The 18,985-nt window shown below is 39.2% G+C and overlaps 1 protein-coding gene across 1 annotated transcript in view; it reads left to right on the forward strand.

Annotated features, from left to right (window-relative positions):
• cnih3 (cornichon family AMPA receptor auxiliary protein 3) overlaps nucleotides 1–18,985 on the forward strand; it is a 173,135-nt gene that overhangs the window by 136,999 nt on the left and 17,151 nt on the right. The window contains exons 4-5 of the mRNA XM_076272584.1: nucleotides 2,202–2,314; nucleotides 17,059–17,202. Of these exons, the coding sequence (XP_076128699.1) occupies nucleotides 2,202–2,314; nucleotides 17,059–17,202 (257 nt within the window). The remainder of the gene's footprint in view (nucleotides 1–2,201; nucleotides 2,315–17,058; nucleotides 17,203–18,985) is intronic.

Consider the following 18,985-nt stretch of genomic DNA (forward strand, 5'->3'; position numbering starts at 1 on the left):
TTAACACACCTTATTGTAAAGTGGTACCAGAACATGCAAAATGCGAATCCACTGATGGAGGTCACCTACCAAACTCTACTAGCAAGCAAATAGAGCAGTTAGCAAGCTTAAAGCAACACAATGCAGTTGTTACAGCTTCAAACTCCAACGGAGCATAAAGTCTCTGACATTGCCAATGTGCTTCCGGAATTCCTGATTTGCACTGTAACATTATTGATTAGTTAGAATCATTACCCTTTTAGTTGGTTACTGGGTACCATATTAGCGCTAAATGACCTTGAAGATTGATGCAATGAATCCTGTCATTGTATTGCTTTAAGAGGGCTTATAAAGAGGTGGAATTGGCTACCCACCATCATTGTCTGTGACTAAAGACAACAAACTAAACGGGTTGGCGTGTTTTTCACACTAAACCATGTTTCCCCTTGTGTGCTATACATGCATGCCTATTTCCTAAACACACGAGTGGCAACCAGGGTGTAAGCAGGATAATGACCTTCAAGGTGTCCCGACATACGGAATTAATGAACTTGCTGCAGGAAGCCGCTTTGTGTTGTGGAGTTCTAGCCTCTAGCCTGAGTGAACCCAGACAAACCTGGTAGCAAATTTGAAATTGATCTGTAGGTCTAGACCTTTCCATTGTAACTAAATTCTTAATCACCAAAAACCTAGGAACCAGGAAACTCAGAAATAGGAATCAAAACTGCTTATTTGGCATGAGTGGGCTTTATATGATGACAGACAGAGGTGTGCCGTTAGCAGTGCTGTGCAACACAACCAATGACTGTGCTGATGGCATCAGTGTTAAACTATATGGATGTGTATATTATTTGGAAATTCAATTCAATTTATTGATATTTATAGTGTAATATCACCATTGCCATGGTCTCAAAACCTAAACAATACAAATGATAAAATTAAGACAAAACAAAATTCTAAATTAAAATTGTATAGTGGAATAAAACAATTGGAATAAAAACATGAATGAATAAATAAGTAAGACAAAACATACAATAAACAACAATAAAAACTGTATGAGACAGTAAAGACAGTACATATCCCCTGGAACAATAAAGCAGCAGAGTCAGTGAAGCAAGGGTGATCAAAGAGCTAGTGGTTGACCAAAATGTTGGGGGAAAAAGAAAGGTTTTTACTCTGGATCAGTCCACAGAGCCCGATTCTCTGACATGTAAAGGGAGGCTATTCCAGAGTGTAGGTGCACGGTAAGCAAAACTGTGTCCAAACCTGGGTACGCGACCTGTGTCCAGCTGATTTTTTCTTTACGGATGGAACAATAAGATGGCCAGCACTCATAGAGCGCATGCGCACGTGATGGTGTGTAGGGCTTAAGGAGCTCGCTCAGGTAAACAGGTGCAAGATTATGCAAGGCTTTGTATGTTAAAAGAAGGATTTTAAAATCGGATCTGGCTTGTATTGGCAGCCAGAGAAGAGAAGCTAGGACTGGTGTAATGTGACTGTATTTCTTCACTTTCATTAAGACTCTAGCTGCAGTGTTCTGGACAAGTTGGAGGCTTCGTGTTGTACTTGCTGGGAGACCAGAGAATAAGGCATTGCAATAATCAAGTCTTGACGACACAAAAGCATGAATCAGTGTTTCGGCATCACGGAGAGATAACATGGATCTAATCTTAGCAATATTGCCTGGATGGTAGAAAGCGGATCGAGTGACCGCTTTGATATGGGGCTGGAAAGTAAGATTAGAGTCAAAAGTAACACCAAGATTTTTAACAGTTGGGCTCTCAGAGATAATGCAGTTGTCAATTTTTTACAGACAGAGAAATGAGTAAACAACTGCATTTAAAACCTTCATTTACAAGGAAGATGTAATTGCTGTACTTCCACTTTGGTAAGAGTTTTGGTAAGAGTTCAATGTACCAATTTCAGCTGAATTTCACTGCTAGTTACACCGCTTGGAAATTGTAAGTAAATGAAAGGTTCCCCAGACCCGTTCTCAATCTCAATTCCGTATATCGTGAGACCTCGACACCTCGATTAGCTTAGATACCACAGTATCATTGTTCTGTGTTATAAGTGGTAACCTTCAGAATATATTGGTACAAATATGAGGGTCATGAAAATCTTTACCTTGACAGTGACTGTTCCCAAAGTATTTGGATCTTGTCTTACTGCTTTTGCTTATGGATCCAAATAAAAGCTTTTTTTTTTCTTGTTTGTTCCAGCTGGTCCTCCCAGAGTTTGCCATTCATAGCCTTTTTTGCATCATGTTCCTTTGTGCTCAGGAGTGGCTGACAGTGGGACTCAATATCCCTCTCTTGTTCTACAATACATGGAGGTAAACTACATAATGACCATGAACATTTCTGAAAGCTGCTGAGAATTGTATATTTATCCTTAATGCAGGGGTTAAATTCAGATCTGTGTGGGAGGTGGTGGGGGCTTTTTTGGTGAGGGCAGAACTTATATTGAGTATAAAAGTTCCATTGAAAGCTGTATGCATTGTGTTATGTGGATTGACCTCAATATACTGTTTCTGCAGTTGAATTGTCATTGCAACAACTATCCATTGCAGGCTACTGATGAAATTTCAGTCAGCTGTCTCAAATTAAATCTAGGCCCTACCTATCTAGCTCCACTAGGCCCCAAATATAGATACCACTGTCTCATAGCTCATCTCGGCTTGTCCCCTGCACTCCGAAATCTGGCGCTAGTTAGCCGGTGCTACCAACAGGTTTTCAATGGGGGTGCCTCAGGCATCGGACTAGCCATGCAAATAAATCACTGTTTTACACCATTTACAAGGCTCAAAGTAGCTCCACACTTCATTGGTAGACTTGATGATAAGGGATCCGATTCCAAAAAAAATTCCGTGGAAATGCATGTGACGGGTTACTCCATTCTACTGTTCAGCAAATAGATCTCGGGACAACAATCCAGTATCTCGTAATCTCCAGTCTGGGTAAACGCTACTAGCACAAATACTTGAATGTATTTGTGCTAGTTGCAAATGTATATGATATATCTATGAAACAAAAAAAAACAGTGTGTGATCGTATAGTGGGTAGGTTTTAGAATATCTGATATAAGTTAACATTAGCTAGGCTACTGTAGCCTTCATGCTGTACGAGCCATATCATCAATCATTAACCTTGAAATACTTCTTCGTACATTTAATGAACATTTTGTGTAATAATTCACAGCAAGTTAATAAACTGAATATGGTGGTCCAAGAGCAGACCATGCACCGGTCCATGCATCAGGATGGCAGTCAGATATGAAGCACTGCACAATGTTGCTAACGTTAACCGGTTTCACACACACGATATAAAATACACGATGGTAAAACATTCAATACCAAAACACTATTATTTACACGATTACTCCTGAAAATAACTGCTATTAACTATATAAAAATCATAGTTTGGAGGAAAGGGTTCGCGTGCTGTCGCCGGTTGGAAACATGGTTGGAAATGATTTCGCGCTGGTTCGTGCTGCTTATATATTTTTCAGTGAGGCGCGGTGGTTTATGGGATGAGTAGTTCCTTCGCTCGGAAATAAAAAATATGTACACAGTCTTGTACCTTTGACTTTTTTTGGACTTTCTCTTCGTTTTTTCACTCGAAATGATATGTTGTATGCTTATGAGTTACGCCGTAGCTGATTAGCCTAAGACATGCTCTAAAACTCTTTAGATACGGATTTTTCCAAAACGTCAATGGGAGAAATTAATGGGAAATTTACTTCCGGAAACTAAGCTCTCTCGGAGGAGGGGCGGGACTGTGATGCTCTATAGTTACCTGGAACAAAGTATGACAGTGTGGAATTGTGGGTTCAGCAAATAGATCTCAGGACAACAATCTAAATAACATGTAAAGCAAGTGACAATTAGCACGGTAGTTCACATGGAAATATGCTTTGTTGCAAGTCTCTAAAACATGACTTTACAAGACGCATAAATCATCAACTGAACTCAAAATAGTTAACTGAAATCATTTTAAGTACATTACATGACAAAATACGAGACATATGCACTTAGAATTACAAGAAAACATTGTTTATCCCAGACCTCCCAAATTGCGTGACTTACCCAGTATCTCGTAATCTCCAGTCTGGGTAAACACAACGCGAATCCCACTGTCACACTGAATCAACCTGCCTCTAGATGGCGTAGTTGCATCAATTTTAATATAATTTAACTAGCAACTCTTTTTACTCCGTTACACATGCATTCCAGTTGCTGCTACTGAAAGCAACTGGAATCCATGCATTTCCACGGAATTATTTTTGGAATCTGATCCCTTATAATACCTGTTCATTCATACTCGTTGCTCGACTTATCGTGACTAAATTCAAGATGGCAGCAAACGGTAAACTTCCTGAAGGTACTGTCTGTATAAATCGTCTAATAAACTACCAGTGCTTTTTCAAAGTTCTCAATGTCTCATTTTAAATGTCAGGGCCCTCGGAAGTCTACCAATGAATTGTGGAGCTACTTTGAGCCTCGTAAATGGTGTAAAACAGTGGTTTATTTGCATGGCTAGTCCGATACCCGAGGCACCCCCAACGAAAACCTGTTGGTAGCATCGGCTAACTAGTGTCAGATTTCGGAGTGCAGGGGACAAGCTGAGATGAGCTATGAGACAAAAGTTCACACTCGGTATTATGTTTCAACACACTTTAGGTCAATATCACACCAAACTTCTCCTTTAAGTCATTAGATTTCCAGTAGGCTATGTCCCATGCTTGCTTGAGTACCAAAGCCATGACGTGGCATTGCCAAGGTAGTAATTTCACTGGATCTAAACCAGTGTTTCTCAAACTTTTTCAGACCAAGGACCACTTAAACAATAAATAGAAACTTCACGGACCACCTAGCTAAAAAATAAAAAAAACAGTAGACCTACTTCAACAGTATATTACACAATAGACATACTCACTGAACAACCTTGCTTATTATCTTGGCACCTTGCTTATTGTGTCAGGACTCATATGATTTAAACTGGCATAGCTTACACAGTGTTGCAGAACTGTTTGGATTTACATACAAGTTGGTTCAATATTGCACAAACTCATCTATATTATATTTTACCACGTCTGCCCGCGGACCACTTGGTATAGCTTGCGGACCACCAGTGGTCCCCGGACCACACTTTGAGAAACACTGATCTAAACGAATCAAATCAATCTAACCATAGTGGTGAACACAGTGGTTAGAACGTTTCTATGACGTTAGTATATATTTTATACTGTAGGAATCACATAATACAACATATACTCATACCAACATGATCAAATTTGTGACTAGTTTTTTTTTTGCATGGGTTTCCTACATAAAAGAGACCTGCATTTACCTTCACAGCCTGAGTTTAAAATCCTTAATTTCACTAACGTACCTTAGCTTTACTTTTGAGGCAATCCAACAAAAAATGTCCCACTGGCAGTGCCTCCAATAAGCCAAACTTTCTTCCAAAACGAGGACACATTGAGGACCTCGGTCAGACACCCATGTCAAAGGGCATCCCATGGATCATGAAGGAAGCTGTCTCCTTAGGAGAAGGAGACCGGGGAACAAAGTGCACTTGGAGAATCTGTCAAGTAAGCAGTGTTACCGTTGAAAGGTGGGAGGCCAGTCACAAAATCCAAGGCTATCCAAGGCCAAGGACCATGGTTGTTTGTGTACCGGGTGTGGCTGAAGGAGTCTGATGGGTGGTTGATTTGAGCTCTTGTTTGTGCGCAGGCCTGACAGGCTGAAGGCTTACACACCTGCAACCATTCGGGGACACCAAAAATGTTACTTGAGAAATGCTTTAGTCCTCCTAACTCCGGCATGGCAGGTCAGTCAGGAGAAGTGACCCCACTCCAGAACCTGAGAACAGACAGAACTGGGGACAAACAGGTGGTTAGGGAGACAACCAACTGGACCAGCCTCCTGTTGCTGGGCATTGCGGACCACAAAGACAATATCTCAAGAAACTGCACCCACTAAACTGTGAGGATGCAAAATGGTGTTAGGCGCAGGAGTAGCATCGGGGCACTAAACTGTCGAGAGAGAGAATCAGTTTTAGCATTCTTGGAACCTGGACGAAAAGACAGGATGAAATTGAATCGGCTAAAGAAGACTCCACCTGGCCTGGCGTTGATGGAGTCGTTTGGCAGACTTCAAATACTCAAGGTTTCTTTCTAGTCCATACAAGAAAGGGAACCTCAGAGCCCTCCAGCCAATGATACCATTCCTCCAGAGTGAGCTTGACCGCCAGAAGTTCTGTCTCCAACGTCGTAGTTCCTCTCAGCAGGTGAAAAAGGCACACTTGGACCTTTGGAACAAGACAGCTCCAGCCTCAGAGACATCCAGCTCCACAATGAACTGACATGATGGATTTGGCATGATAAGAATGGGAGCAGTGGTGAGGCACTTCTTGTAGTTGGAAAGCCTTCCCACTGCCTCCGACCAGAAAAACCTGACAGAGGAGGGAGTCAGAGGTGAGGCAAGGGAACTGTAGTTGTGAATACACCTCTGCAGATCTTTGAGGGACTGGGGGGTAGGCCAATCAATTACTGCATTGATCTTGGATGAGTCCACCTCAACAACACCTTCAGAGATAACAAAGCCCAAAAAGGATGTGGAACTCACACTTTTCTGCCTATACACTACCAGTCAAAAGTTTGGGGTCACTTAGAAATTTCTGTTTTACCCCATTATAGACAAAATACCAGCTGAGATCAGGGCAGCAGTATTCAGATTACATTATGTGCTTACATAATTGCAAAAGGGTTCTCCAGTGTTTTGTTTTCAGTTAGCCTTTTAAAATGATAGATTAATAAGCAGAATGTGCCTTTGGAACAATGTAGATATTGCATTAAAGATGAGCCATTTCTTTCTACAACCGTCAAATTTTGCAATTATGTATCTATCTAGCTTGGTTTAGCTGTGAGAAATGCACCTTCAAAATTGCTGCAGTGAGCAGGAATCAAACCCGGGTCTCCTGCATTATAGCGGGACATGTTACTAACAGAGCTACATTCCTATCTGTCTTCCTGAAGAAAATGTTCATATTGATTCTATATTCCGATAATGTTCTATATCATACCAGCTATGCTTTTTACAAATATGTCTCTGATGGAAAAGTGGTGAACGCATAAAACAGTTTGTCAGTTTGTCAGCAGTCTAAAGATATTATGCCAGCTTTGTATATAGTTTGGTTACCTAGCAACCAAGGCTTAAAGATGACAAGTGGGTGCGTTCAAAGTCGCAAACATAGACAATCGATTTGAAACATGTTTAAGTTTGCCTTGAACAGAGGCGAACATTCGTGGTTTGTTGCTACATTAATTAAACACCATTTTTCCATCAGAAACATATTTGTAAAAATCATAGCTGGTATGATAATGAACATCATCGGATTTCTCACAGCTAAACCAAGCTAGATAGATACAGTAGACAGAGATAGAAGGTCGGGCTTGTGGAGCTATAGGCTACATGGTCCTCACTTTAGATTGGGGAGCTGCAAAATTTACTACAAACAGGTAAGAAAGGTCTTATAAGCGTATTAGTTATCCACCTCTTTGTCTTATACACCATTAACAAGCATTAACAAGCTGCTTGTTAACACTTACAACTGTTAACAAATATGTTTTTAAGTAACTTAAAAGGCTGCTTGTTAACACTTACAAGCTGGATGTTAACAGTTAGTTAATGTTATTAAATGATAACAACAGTTAACTAACTGTTAGTAATTAATTGTTAACTGCTTATTATGCACTGTTAATACCTAATAAGCACATGTTATGTTACCTACATGGTAATTCTACTGCTCTTCATACTATTCATCCTGCCCATTTATTCTTACTACTCTTATAGTGTTACTGTTTCTGCACTACAATGGCACTGTTACCACACTGCACATAGCTGTACTTTATGTACATAATCTCTATATTTGTCATATTGAATATCCATATTTATTCTGTTTTATTATATTATATTCTGTTCATATACTGCATATATCTATTATTCTTACTACTATTATAATGTTACTGCTACTTGGCACCTGTAGGCTATGTTGTACATAATTCTACATAGCCATATGTATTCTGCTCTTACTGTATAAGGTAATACACTGCACATGTTTATATTTAATTCATATTACTCTAAACCACCTTCTGTAAATCAACTGTGTACTACTATCTAGCAGTGGCAGACCGTGCGTTCAGCAGTTAGGCCCATGACTATTGGGGGGATCCCCAACGAAGATAAAAAAAAATGTACGTCCATATTGTCAGTCACACCAGGTTCTGTTCCAGCCACACCCACTGCTCACTCTCCTGAAGCTCCCCTCACTCGTTCACTCTCCCCAGTTTACTAATGACCTGCACCTGTTCCCAATCAGCCTCACTCCCTACTTAAACCCCAGTCTCCCCTCAGTCTTTGTCTGGCCTCGTCAGAGATGACACCAAGGTGCTATCCACCAGCCTGACTCACAAGGAACACTCCTCCTGGATTCCCCTCGCCTGTTCCAGCGTCCTCCTGGTCTGACCCCTCGAGTCACCTCCGGATTTGGATCTAGTTAAGTCGATCTTCTGTGTTTTGGGACTTCTTCCGTTAAGTTTGCTGATCTTCTGTATTTTGGACCCTCCTTGGCCTACTGTTTCCAGTGGAACTTCTGTTTAGTACTGGCCTGGGTTTGACAACCCACTTCCTGGTTTTCCTTTTAAATAAAACTATCTTGTTTGAACTGTACCTCCCTGTCCTGAGTCTGTGGGCCGTGACACATATATGCTTGTGCCTGTACATTCCTTATTTTTTTTTTGTACTGAAGTATCATTGTGCCCATGTCTGATGCCAATTGTGATAACATGTAATTCTGTCTATGTTCAATAAAAAAGCACATGCTTTTTAAAAATCTATTTCAAAATAAAAAAAATAGGTGTGCATTAAGATGTGCAATTTCCCAGCATTCCACGGTGGGGAAAAAGTTTTCTCTCTCTTACGCAATGCAACTTTTAACAGGTAGCCAGTGTAGAGATGCTAGGATGGGGGAAATATGTTCATATTTTTCAGTCCTAGTGAGTGTGCGAGCAGCTGCATTTTGTATAAGCTGTAAGATCTTTAGACAGGTATTATTGCAGCCAGCATAATAGAGCATTGCAATAGTCTATCCTTGAGGTGACAAAAGCATGGGTTAATTTCTCAGCGTCTGGTAAGGATTAGGACTTCCTTATCTTTGAAATGTTACTTAAATGGTAAAATGAAGTTTTGGTGATCTGTTTTATGTGATTATTTAGTGATAGGTCCTGGTCAATTATAACTCCTAGGTTTTAATGGATGAGGTCAGTTAAAGATCACTATATGTAGCCTGTGATGAGGATAGGATATCCCTCATCTTTTTAGGACCTAAAACCATGACTTCTGTTTTATCTGAGTTCAAAAGCAGGAAATTATTTGTCATCCATGTCTTTATGTCTCTTATACAGTGCATGTGTCAAGTTTGGCTAACAGAGTTAATTCATCAGGTTTTATGGAGAAGTATAGTTGTGTATCATCTGCATAAGAATGGAAATTAATGCCATGTTTCCTAATTTCAGAGCCTAGGGGAGAAAATAGCAGGGGCCCTAGTACTGCGCCTTGAGGCACTCAATTCCATCAGAATTGAGACAGGCACCAATTTGTTTGGACACTATTTTTTCTAGTATTTTTGACATGAAAGGGAGATTAGACATAGGCCTATAGTTGGCCAGGTTGTTAGGGTCAAGGCTAGGTTTTTTGAGGGATGGCTTAATAACAGATAACTTAAACGACTGTGGTACATGCCCTGATAGCATTGAATTATTTATAATCTGGAGCAAAGCATTATCCAGGAAGGGGAGAGCAGTCTTAAGAAGGTTAGTAGGAATAGGGTCTAGTAGATTAGTTGTAGATTTTGATGAGGAAATTGTGGAAGTGAGGTCTAATATGTCGATAGGTGTAAATTAATTAAATGTTGTTTTAGGTCATCTGTGATTCTATTATGTTTTTGCTATCGTTCAGCAATGGAATATGTATATTTGGTGAAACTGGTAGGTTATTAATCTTATCTCTAATTGATTCAATTTTGTCATTGAAAAAGTTCATAAAGTCATTACTGTTTAGGCTTATAGGGATAGATTGGGTTACTTCGTTATTACGTGCTTTTCAAGGGTTTTGGTCTGTGTGGTAAACGATGGAGCACGTCTTACTTGTTTTCTTATTTTCTTTTTGAGTGGTGCTACAGAGTCTAGGGTTGAGCGTAATGAGTTCATCACATTATCGGTTAACAGATCAACCTCAGCTGGGTTAAGGAAAGGGCCTTCTGATATCTCCTCAGGAATGAGGCAAGCATAAGTGGAATTTTTTCTAAAAAGTCTGCATTAGTTTTTTCAGATAGGCCGCGACTGTAGTATTCAGCTGAGTTGGGTACTGCATAGTGTAGTGTCATTTTAAAAGTCATAAGATGGTGGTCAGTTAAGGTGGGGTGTTGTGGTAAGATTCTTAACTGTTCTATGCTTATGCCGTATGACAAGACTAGATCAATTGTATGGTTATCTTGGTGTGTGGGTGAATTAACATTTTGGCAAAAACCGACATGGTCAATTAGGGAGTGAAATGCAATTGTGAGACAATCGTCACATTATCCACATGAATAATAAAATCACCCAATATAAGTATTTTTATAAGTAAACTTCTTCCGTTAAGTTTGCTGATCTTCTGTATTTTGGACCCTCCTTGGCCTACTGTTTCCAGTGGAACTTCTGTTTAGTACTGGCCTGGGTTTGACAACCCACTTCCTGGTTTTCCTTTTAAATAAAACTATCTTGTTTGAACTGTACCTCCCTGTCCTGAGTCTGTGGGCCGTGACACATATATGCTTGTGCCTGTACATTCCTTATTTTTTTTTTGTACTGAAGTATCATTGTGCCCATGTCTGATGCCAATTGTGATAACATGTAATTCTGTCTATGTTCAATAAAAAAGCACATGCTTTTTAAAAATCTATTTCAAAATAAAAAAAATAGGTGTGCATTAAGATGTGCAATTTCCCAGCATTCCACGGTGGGGAAAAAGTTTTCTCTCTCTTACGCAATGCAACTTTTAACAGGTAGCCAGTGTAGAGATGCTAGGATGGGGGAAATATGTTCATATTTTTCAGTCCTAGTGAGTGTGCGAGCAGCTGCATTTTGTATAAGCTGTAAGATCTTTAGACAGGTATTATTGCAGCCAGCATAATAGAGCATTGCAATAGTCTATCCTTGAGGTGACAAAAGCATGGGTTAATTTCTCAGCGTCTGGTAAGGATTAGGACTTCCTTATCTTTGAAATGTTACTTAAATGGTAAAATGAAGTTTTGGTGATCTGTTTTATGTGATTATTTAGTGATAGGTCCTGGTCAATTATAACTCCTAGGTTTTAATGGATGAGGTCAGTTAAAGATCACTATATGTAGCCTGTGATGAGGATAGGATATCCCTCATCTTTTTAGGACCTAAAACCATGACTTCTGTTTTATCTGAGTTCAAAAGCAGGAAATTATTTGTCATCCATGTCTTTATGTCTCTTATACAGTGCATGTGTCAAGTTTGGCTAACAGAGTTAATTCATCAGGTTTTATGGAGAAGTATAGTTGTGTATCATCTGCATAAGAATGGAAATTAATGCCATGTTTCCTAATTTCAGAGCCTAGGGGAGAAAATAGCAGGGGCCCTAGTACTGCGCCTTGAGGCACTCAATTCCATCAGAATTGAGACAGGCACCAATTTGTTTGGACACTATTTTTTCTAGTATTTTTGACATGAAAGGGAGATTAGACATAGGCCTATAGTTGGCCAGGTTGTTAGGGTCAAGGCTAGGTTTTTTGAGGGATGGCTTAATAACAGATAACTTAAACGACTGTGGTACATGCCCTGATAGCATTGAATTATTTATAATCTGGAGCAAAGCATTATCCAGGAAGGGGAGAGCAGTCTTAAGAAGGTTAGTAGGAATAGGGTCTAGTAGATTAGTTGTAGATTTTGATGAGGAAATTGTGGAAGTGAGGTCTAATATGTCGATAGGTGTAAATTAATTAAATGTTGTTTTAGGTCATCTGTGATTCTATTATGTTTTTGCTATCGTTCAGCAATGGAATATGTATATTTGGTGAAACTGGTAGGTTATTAATCTTATCTCTAATTGATTCAATTTTGTCATTGAAAAAGTTCATAAAGTCATTACTGTTTAGGCTTATAGGGATAGATTGGGTTACTTCGTTATTACGTGCTTTTCAAGGGTTTTGGTCTGTGTGGTAAACGATGGAGCACGTCTTACTTGTTTTCTTATTTTCTTTTTGAGTGGTGCTACAGAGTCTAGGGTTGAGCGTAATGAGTTCATCACATTATCGGTTAACAGATCAACCTCAGCTGGGTTAAGGAAAGGGCCTTCTGATATCTCCTCAGGAATGAGGCAAGCATAAGTGGAATTTTTTCTAAAAAGTCTGCATTAGTTTTTTCAGATAGGCCGCGACTGTAGTATTCAGCTGAGTTGGGTACTGCATAGTGTAGTGTCATTTTAAAAGTCATAAGATGGTGGTCAGTTAAGGTGGGGTGTTGTGGTAAGATTCTTAACTGTTCTATGCTTATGCCGTATGACAAGACTAGATCAATTGTATGGTTATCTTGGTGTGTGGGTGAATTAACATTTTGGCAAAAACCGACATGGTCAATTAGGGAGTGAAATGCAATTGTGAGACAATCGTCACATTATCCACATGAATAATAAAATCACCCAATATAAGTATTTTTATAAGTAAACTTCTTCCGTTAAGTTTGCTGATCTTCTGTATTTTGGACCCTCCTTGGCCTACTGTTTCCAGTGGAACTTCTGTTTAGTACTGGCCTGGGTTTGACAACCCACTTCCTGGTTTTCCTTTTAAATAAAACTATCTTGTTTGAACTGTACCTCCCTGTCCTGAGTCTGTGGGCCGTGACACATATATGCTTGTGCCTGTACATTCCTTATTTTTTTTTTGTACTGAAGTATCATTGTGCCCATGTCTGATGCCAATTGTGATAACATGTAATTCTGTCTATGTTCAATAAAAAAGCACATGCTTTTTAAAAATCTATTTCAAAATAAAAAAAATAGGTGTGCATTAAGATGTGCAATTTCCCAGCATTCCACGGTGGGGAAAAAGTTTTCTCTCTCTTACGCAATGCAACTTTTAACAGGTAGCCAGTGTAGAGATGCTAGGATGGGGGAAATATGTTCATATTTTTCAGTCCTAGTGAGTGTGCGAGCAGCTGCATTTTGTATAAGCTGTAAGATCTTTAGACAGGTATTATTGCAGCCAGCATAATAGAGCATTGCAATAGTCTATCCTTGAGGTGACAAAAGCATGGGTTAATTTCTCAGCGTCTGGTAAGGATTAGGACTTCCTTATCTTTGAAATGTTACTTAAATGGTAAAATGAAGTTTTGGTGATCTGTTTTATGTGATTATTTAGTGATAGGTCCTGGTCAATTATAACTCCTAGGTTTTAATGGATGAGGTCAGTTAAAGATCACTATATGTAGCCTGTGATGAGGATAGGATATCCCTCATCTTTTTAGGACCTAAAACCATGACTTCTGTTTTATCTGAGTTCAAAAGCAGGAAATTATTTGTCATCCATGTCTTTATGTCTCTTATACAGTGCATGTGTCAAGTTTGGCTAACAGAGTTAATTCATCAGGTTTTATGGAGAAGTATAGTTGTGTATCATCTGCATAAGAATGGAAATTAATGCCATGTTTCCTAATTTCAGAGCCTAGGGGAGAAAATAGCAGGGGCCCTAGTACTGCGCCTTGAGGCACTCAATTCCATCAGAATTGAGACAGGCACCAATTTGTTTGGACACTATTTTTTCTAGTATTTTTGACATGAAAGGGAGATTAGACATAGGCCTATAGTTGGCCAGGTTGTTAGGGTCAAGGCTAGGTTTTTTGAGGGATGGCTTAATAACAGATAACTTAAACGACTGTGGTACATGCCCTGATAGCATTGAATTATTTATAATCTGGAGCAAAGCATTATCCAGGAAGGGGAGAGCAGTCTTAAGAAGGTTAGTAGGAATAGGGTCTAGTAGATTAGTTGTAGATTTTGATGAGGAAATTGTGGAAGTGAGGTCTAATATGTCGATAGGTGTAAATTAATTAAATGTTGTTTTAGGTCATCTGTGATTCTATTATGTTTTTGCTATCGTTCAGCAATGGAATATGTATATTTGGTGAAACTGGTAGGTTATTAATCTTATCTCTAATTGATTCAATTTTGTCATTGAAAAAGTTCATAAAGTCATTACTGTTTAGGCTTATAGGGATAGATTGGGTTACTTCGTTATTACGTGCTTTTCAAGGGTTTTGGTCTGTGTGGTAAACGATGGAGCACGTCTTACTTGTTTTCTTATTTTCTTTTTGAGTGGTGCTACAGAGTCTAGGGTTGAGCGTAATGAGTTCATCACATTATCGGTTAACAGATCAACCTCAGCTGGGTTAAGGAAAGGGCCTTCTGATATCTCCTCAGGAATGAGGCAAGCATAAGTGGAATTTTTTCTAAAAAGTCTGCATTAGTTTTTTCAGATAGGCCGCGACTGTAGTATTCAGCTGAGTTGGGTACTGCATAGTGTAGTGTCATTTTAAAAGTCATAAGATGGTGGTCAGTTAAGGTGGGGTGTTGTGGTAAGATTCTTAACTGTTCTATGCTTATGCCGTATGACAAGACTAGATCAATTGTATGGTTATCTTGGTGTGTGGGTGAATTAACATTTTGGCAAAAACCGACATGGTCAATTAGGGAGTGAAATGCAATTGTGAGACAATCGTCACATTATCCACATGAATAATAAAATCACCCAATATAAGTATTTTTTTCTGTTTGGACAGCTAAAGTGGAAAGGAAATCAGAAAATTCCTCTAGAGGAATTCAGTGTAGGGGCCGGGGGCTCTATACAGTGTGACCACGATTACAGGCTGATTAGTTTTCCAGATCGAGGACTAGAACTTCGACGTGAGCTTGGGAGATGTGAGAAGACTAGAGAGATAAATTGTAGCTACTTCAACTTCACTGTGGCGTGGTACATGGTAGTTCAAATGGAAGGGAGGTGTAGACTCATTTAATAGAAGGTATTCATCTGGTTTAAGCCATGTTTCAGTGAGGCACATTACATCTATATGATTGTCAGTAATAATTTCATTAACCAAGGGAGTCTTATTTGACTGTGATCGGATATTAAGGAAAGCAAGCGTAAGTTGCATTTTTGGAGGGGTTTGCTTAACCGAAGATGTTTTTATCATAATAAGATTACTATGATTAATTCCCCTGGTGGGTTGAGCACGAGTTAACAGTTTTTTTGTACTTTTTTGAGACATAGTAAGGTTAATCTGACAATGTAAAGCAGTATGCAGATTGTACATGAAAACTGTACAAGAGTCCAAGCTTTCAAATGGTGTATAATATTACTATGCTACATAGCAATATGGTGCATACAATTGATTTAGAATGTTGGGGGGAGGTGGGGAGGTGTGCCGTGGAAGGCCCAGCGCTCAATATCAGGTTAAAACTTGCATCTTTTTTTCTCTCTCAGAGGTAGCCTTGTGAGCATCCCAATCTGCTGCCGGCTTGTGCCTTCAAATGCTTGATTGCATTGCATTTCCACATATTTAGCGATATTTTCATGTACCACATCAGCATTTTCATTCAGTGAATCTTTTGTAAATTACTTTACAATTACCGTCGGGCCCTCCTTGTCGGGCTCACCTCAGCTTCACTGCCATTCACTCCTTCGTCTACACACTCTTTTAATGCACATATTTTTCTCTCTCATTCTCGGAGGTAGCCTCCCGAGCATTTGCTCTTAGTTTTAAGATACAACATTTCGTTTTCTATCATTCTGCTGCCGTATTCTATCGTTCTGCTGCCGGCTTGGGCCTCTACATCGCCCACAATGCTTCATTGTGTTGTATTCTCCACATTTTTAGTTACATTTTCATGTATCACATCAGCATATTTGCTCAGTGAATCTTTTGTAAATTGCTTTACAATTACCATCGGGCCTTCCTCGTTGGCCGCCTTAATTATCAGCTGGCTCGCTCCTCAGCTTTGTCTTCATTAACATTCCCGGTAAATTCTCAATACAGTATTTTTGGCCTCTATGTGTCTTTACACAGTTTCTGTCTGTCCTTGGTCTTGGATTTTGTGAAATAAATTTCTAATTAAATGCAACATATAGTCCGGTGCGACTTATATATGTTTTTTTCCTCTTCATGACATATTTTTTGACTGATGCGACTTATACTCCGGAGCGACTTATAGTCCGGAAAATACGGTATCTGCTTACAAATAAAGAAGTGCCAAGGCAAAAGGCAGTAACTCGGCACAACGGTGGCAGCCAGGAGTCGAACCCACAACTTTTCTGGCTACTGCTCTACTATTACCCCCTATACTTGTTTTGTTCTTGAATTTCCCCTTGGGGATCAATACAGTATCTATCTATCTATCTATCTATCTATCTATCTATCTAGTTTTAGACACTTGACACTTTGCTCATTGAGTGACTTGGTCATTGAAATTAGGTTCTTTTTAAATCTATTTTTCAAAAGATAACTCTTTTTTTGAGTGTAGCCTACAGATATCTCAGAGGCCAGTGTCTCAATCTTCTTTTTTAATAAATTGCACCCATTTTCTGTCAGGGGATGGGGTGTGTATGGGGTCAAAGACTGACACCTACAGTGCACATGAGCGTATCCAGGTTAGACCTTTCCGGTGCTTGACTAAGCATTTAGTTTAGTACTGTAGTTACACACGTGCTGAGCCGTAGCCTAATGTCACAATGTGTCACAAATGTTCTTGCATAAGTGTTAAAAGCAGTCTGCATTAAACTACTCCTATTTGTACTTAATAGATAGTTGAAATGCTGATGTTAAAACAACACTATGCAACAATTTGCCACTTTTCTTGAGGTGTCATCTTCAAATTAATTTTGATGATATATGGTTATGTGAAGGACATATGTTTAATATTTAATTACTGTACACCCTGTATCTTTTCCTCTTTGGCAGGTACTTCCATAGTCCAACTGATACAAAAGAAGTTCTCTATGACCCTGCCTCTGTCATGAATGGGGACACACTCAAGTTTTGCCAAAAAGAGGCCTGGTGCAAGATGTCCTTTTTTGTGCTTTCCTTTTTCTACTATCTATATTGGTGGGTGGTCTTATTTTGTTCAGTCTTCTATGACCAGTGTTTTGTGTCCCAAACAAAACTTTATAGATTTGTGAATACAAATTAGCATTTTTAAACTTAGAAAATATCTTAGCTCTCTGTGTGGTCATGTAGTATTAGTCTCCACACATTCAGGATTTTAATTGATGGATTAATTTGTTTTATTAGTGTTTACTGGACCTGAGTTGTGATTTCATGCTCCAGTGGTAATAGTGAGTTTCTCTCCATACAGGTATTTTGTTTACTCTGACACCTTTCTCAAATATGAGCCAATCTCACCCCCTTACAACAGCCTTCACTATTTGCCCTCACTGTGCTCCCCTGCTATGTTTTCACAATAGCCTTATCCCCAGTGATACTGGAAATCTGTTGACAACCTGTTTCCTTCCCTTTCTGCATGTTCTTATTTTCTGAATATCTGTTGCTTGGCAGAGGGTTTGGTATTCTCTCTGCTGTTGTTTGGAATTGTATTTTTATTTTGCATTCATGCAGAAGTTAAGTACTGATTATTATTAACATTCAGAGCAACTGCTCTCAGATGGTGCCCCTTGGTCTGGTCTTCAATATTTCAAGGACTTTAAATAGAGTAGGCTATAATAAGTCTTTATACAACAGTTAGATCCGGTCAAACTATTTATTAATTTCTGATTGGATGAGAGGCATTCCTTGAGTCATCAAGGGTAGAGGTGTCCCAGGACATCCCCATTCAAACTTTTTACTGCTACTAATCACTCCGCATATTGCATTGAATTATCTATCACAAACAATCCATTCAATCAAAGTGAGAGAGCAGCGATTTCATAACGTCACACTGGAGTGAGAGAAACGCAAAGTAGGTGGCTGGCAGATAGGTCGTAAATGAGCTTACACGTATTTTTTTGGTTACAAAACCTGAGTTTTTAAATTTAAAAGTGCTTATTTCTTGCTAACTTTTACAAAATATAAGGACACAAACCCTGAACTTACATAAATAAAAAATAGTTAATTCTAAGCCTCAGGGGTGTGATTTTTCAGTTTTTTTCGACCTGAAAATGAGACCCATGCAATTTGTATAGATCCGCTGAGTATTTTTTATTTATTTATTTATTTTTATTTATTTATTTTTTTTGGGGGGGGGGTCTGTCGGTCAGAGGTAGGCTATATTTCTGTATAACACAGACCATTGTAATGTAGGCTATAACAGGCTGCTGACAATGACGACGGGTTTTGTGCTTCACATCTTTCCAAATATCACGCCGCAAGTAGCCTAGTGACCCTAGTCTGTTTACTAGTGGATTTCATTGAAAGTGAAAGTAGACAGTTTGATCAGCTGCATTCTGAAGAATGTTCATTCGTACTCGTCGCTCGACTTATCGTGACTAAATTCAAGATGGCGGCGAACTGTAAACTTCCTGAAGGTACTGTCTGTATAAATCGTCTTGTAAATAAACGACCTGCTTTTTCAAAGTTCTCAATGTCACATTTTTAATGGTCAGGGCCCTCGGAAGTCTACCAATGAAGTGTGGAGCTACTTTGAGTTTACTTTCTGGTTCATAGTGGTCAAAAAATGGTAGTAAAAAGATGTTATGTGAGTTTTTCCCTTGTTATTATATTTTCGCAACGTCTTTGACACATGCGTCAGCGGCACAGGCTGGAGTTCTAAGGGTTAAGTAGAAATATGCATAGATTAAGGGCAAGTTTGTTTGGACCGATGGTTCTGTGATTTTTGCTAATGTGAACAGTCTACCGAACCTGGGTGCGGATAAGGGTCCGCTAAAAAACAGGG

This window comes from Alosa pseudoharengus, unplaced genomic scaffold, assembly GCF_046254945.1.
Source record: "Alosa pseudoharengus isolate Yale_2024_CS ecotype anadromous, Long Island Sound unplaced genomic scaffold, YU_APseudo_1.1 YU_APseudo_1.1_scf_7, whole genome shotgun sequence".
NCBI classification, from domain to species: Eukaryota; Metazoa; Chordata; class Actinopteri; order Clupeiformes; family Clupeidae; genus Alosa; species Alosa pseudoharengus.